Source organism: Sinocyclocheilus grahami, unplaced genomic scaffold, assembly GCF_001515645.1.
Source record: "Sinocyclocheilus grahami isolate Dianchi unplaced genomic scaffold, SAMN03320097.WGS_v1.1 scaffold33020.1, whole genome shotgun sequence".
In the NCBI taxonomy this organism is placed as follows: Eukaryota; Metazoa; Chordata; class Actinopteri; order Cypriniformes; family Cyprinidae; genus Sinocyclocheilus; species Sinocyclocheilus grahami.
The window spans coordinates 1-1,888 of NW_015521718.1; the positions used below are offsets into that span (position 1 = coordinate 1).

Genomic DNA, 1,888 nt, shown 5'->3' on the forward strand with positions numbered 1-1,888 from the left:
TCTATTGACGATGAAAATATCTGAAATTATTTACATCAAAATTATTTAAAAATGTACGAACTGACATGCTCTTGATTCGAGAACATGAATGTACGGTGATTATAATTAGGTGTTGTAATTCGCCAGTGGTTCGTGTCTCTTTAAATTTCCTGCCCTACATTCAGCCAGCGGCGGCCACGTCATAATCAGGAAAACACAATGGCGGATGCCAATGCGGCTGTAGCTGTAGTGACTCTTTCAGTGGTTCTGTTAGGACTTGTGTCGGGGTTAAGCTTATCGTGGGCTCTTCTACCAGTCGCTGTAGTTGTGCTTATTTTTGTACTAGCCAGTGGATTAAAGGGACGAGATGAACTTGCACATTTGAACGTTTGCGTGTTGGTGCTGGGAGATATAGGGCGCAGTCCTCGCATGCAGTATCATGCGCTCTCTCTCAGCAGACACGGATACAGTGTCACCCTAATTGGCTTCCTTGGTATATGCATTTTAACGCATGCACTTCATATTGCATCACTATTTGATTTTATGCATGATGTCGAATATTCCCCCATGTTTGAATGCAAGGCATGCTAATAAACTAAATCACTTCGATATACATTACATATACAGGTCACAGGGCTGATTTTTAGCACCTCTAACACTGGCATGTTGCTCACATAGGTAGTAAACCTCATCAAGACATTATTGAGGATGACAGGATAGACATACTTCCCATTTCAGAACTAAAGGGACTTACAGGTAATATAAACATATACACAGAAAGAAAGCACAAAAGTCCATGCTCAATCATTCTGATATAAATAATGTGAATTGCATTTTGCCTCTCAGTTGGCCCCAGAATTTTCAGGTATGCTTCAAAGGTGATATTCCAGTCTTTCCAGCTGTTCTATGTGTTGATGAAGATTGAGGACCAAAGCTATATCCTTATGCAGGTATCTGTATTTGTATTAAGCAAAGTATGAAGTCATTTTTATATGTTATTATGTCTTAAAGTGAAACTCTTAAGTCACGTGTGCATTCTGTAGAATCCTCCTGGACTGCCAGCTATAGCAGTGGCATGGGCAGCAAGTCGTTTCAGGGGAAACCAGTTCATCATAGACTGGCACAACTATGGATACACCATAATGGCTCTCACTCATGGGAAGAATCATTTCATTGTTACGTTGGCAAAATGGTAAGTATCCTGGTATGACACAGTGTGTTTTGAGCCGTGTTTGGGAATAGTCTGAACTGTGCATTGTGTTGTTGGCAGGTACGAGAAGCTCTTTGGACGTTTCTCGGATAATAACTTATGTGTCACTAATGCAATGAGAGAAGATCTTCGGAAAAACTGGAATATTGAGTATGTTTAGTGTTCATTTAGAATCAGATAATACTTTATTTACGTTTATTATAATAAATAAACATTTAATTAATAACTAATAGTAATATTAGTAAAACAGTTTACTTTTAAGACAAGCCAGTTAATCAATTTTGCAATTGTAGGGCAACCACATTATATGACAAGCCACCACCGATATTTAGAGAAACGCCTCTGAAACTTCAACATGAGCTGTTTATCAGAATGGGCAGTACTTACTTACCATTTAGGCCTAGGTAAGTATTTTAATGTGGAACCATTTGCTCCCATTCCTTGCGGTTACACATATAGTAGTATAAAAGTTTTCTGAAAAGGATAATATCCTCTCGCAACTTAGTCTTTGGCATTTTATAAATGTTTCACACATTCCTCTTTATAATTTCTTAGTCCTGATGTCACTAAAGAGTACATTGAACTGACAGCCTTCACAGAGCACAATAGTCAGACAGGTGCTGTGACGCGCTCTGCTGGACGTCCTGCTCTGCTTATCAGCAGCACCAGCTGGACTGGTCAGTGCTGTCCACACTGATC

The 1,888-nt window shown here is 39.4% G+C and overlaps 1 protein-coding gene across 1 annotated transcript; it reads left to right on the forward strand.

Annotated features, from left to right (window-relative positions):
- Positions 1 to 180: 180 nt before the first annotated feature.
- On the forward strand, positions 181 to 1,866 carry LOC107580414 (chitobiosyldiphosphodolichol beta-mannosyltransferase-like; the record flags this gene model as incomplete). Its single annotated transcript, XM_016266125.1, has 7 exons — positions 181 to 472; positions 658 to 735; positions 826 to 929; positions 1,023 to 1,171; positions 1,250 to 1,339; positions 1,483 to 1,593; positions 1,745 to 1,866. Coding segments are annotated over exons 1-7 (928 nt in total), but the record flags the coding sequence as incomplete, so codon positions are not given.
- Positions 1,867 to 1,888: the final 22 nt, after the last annotated feature.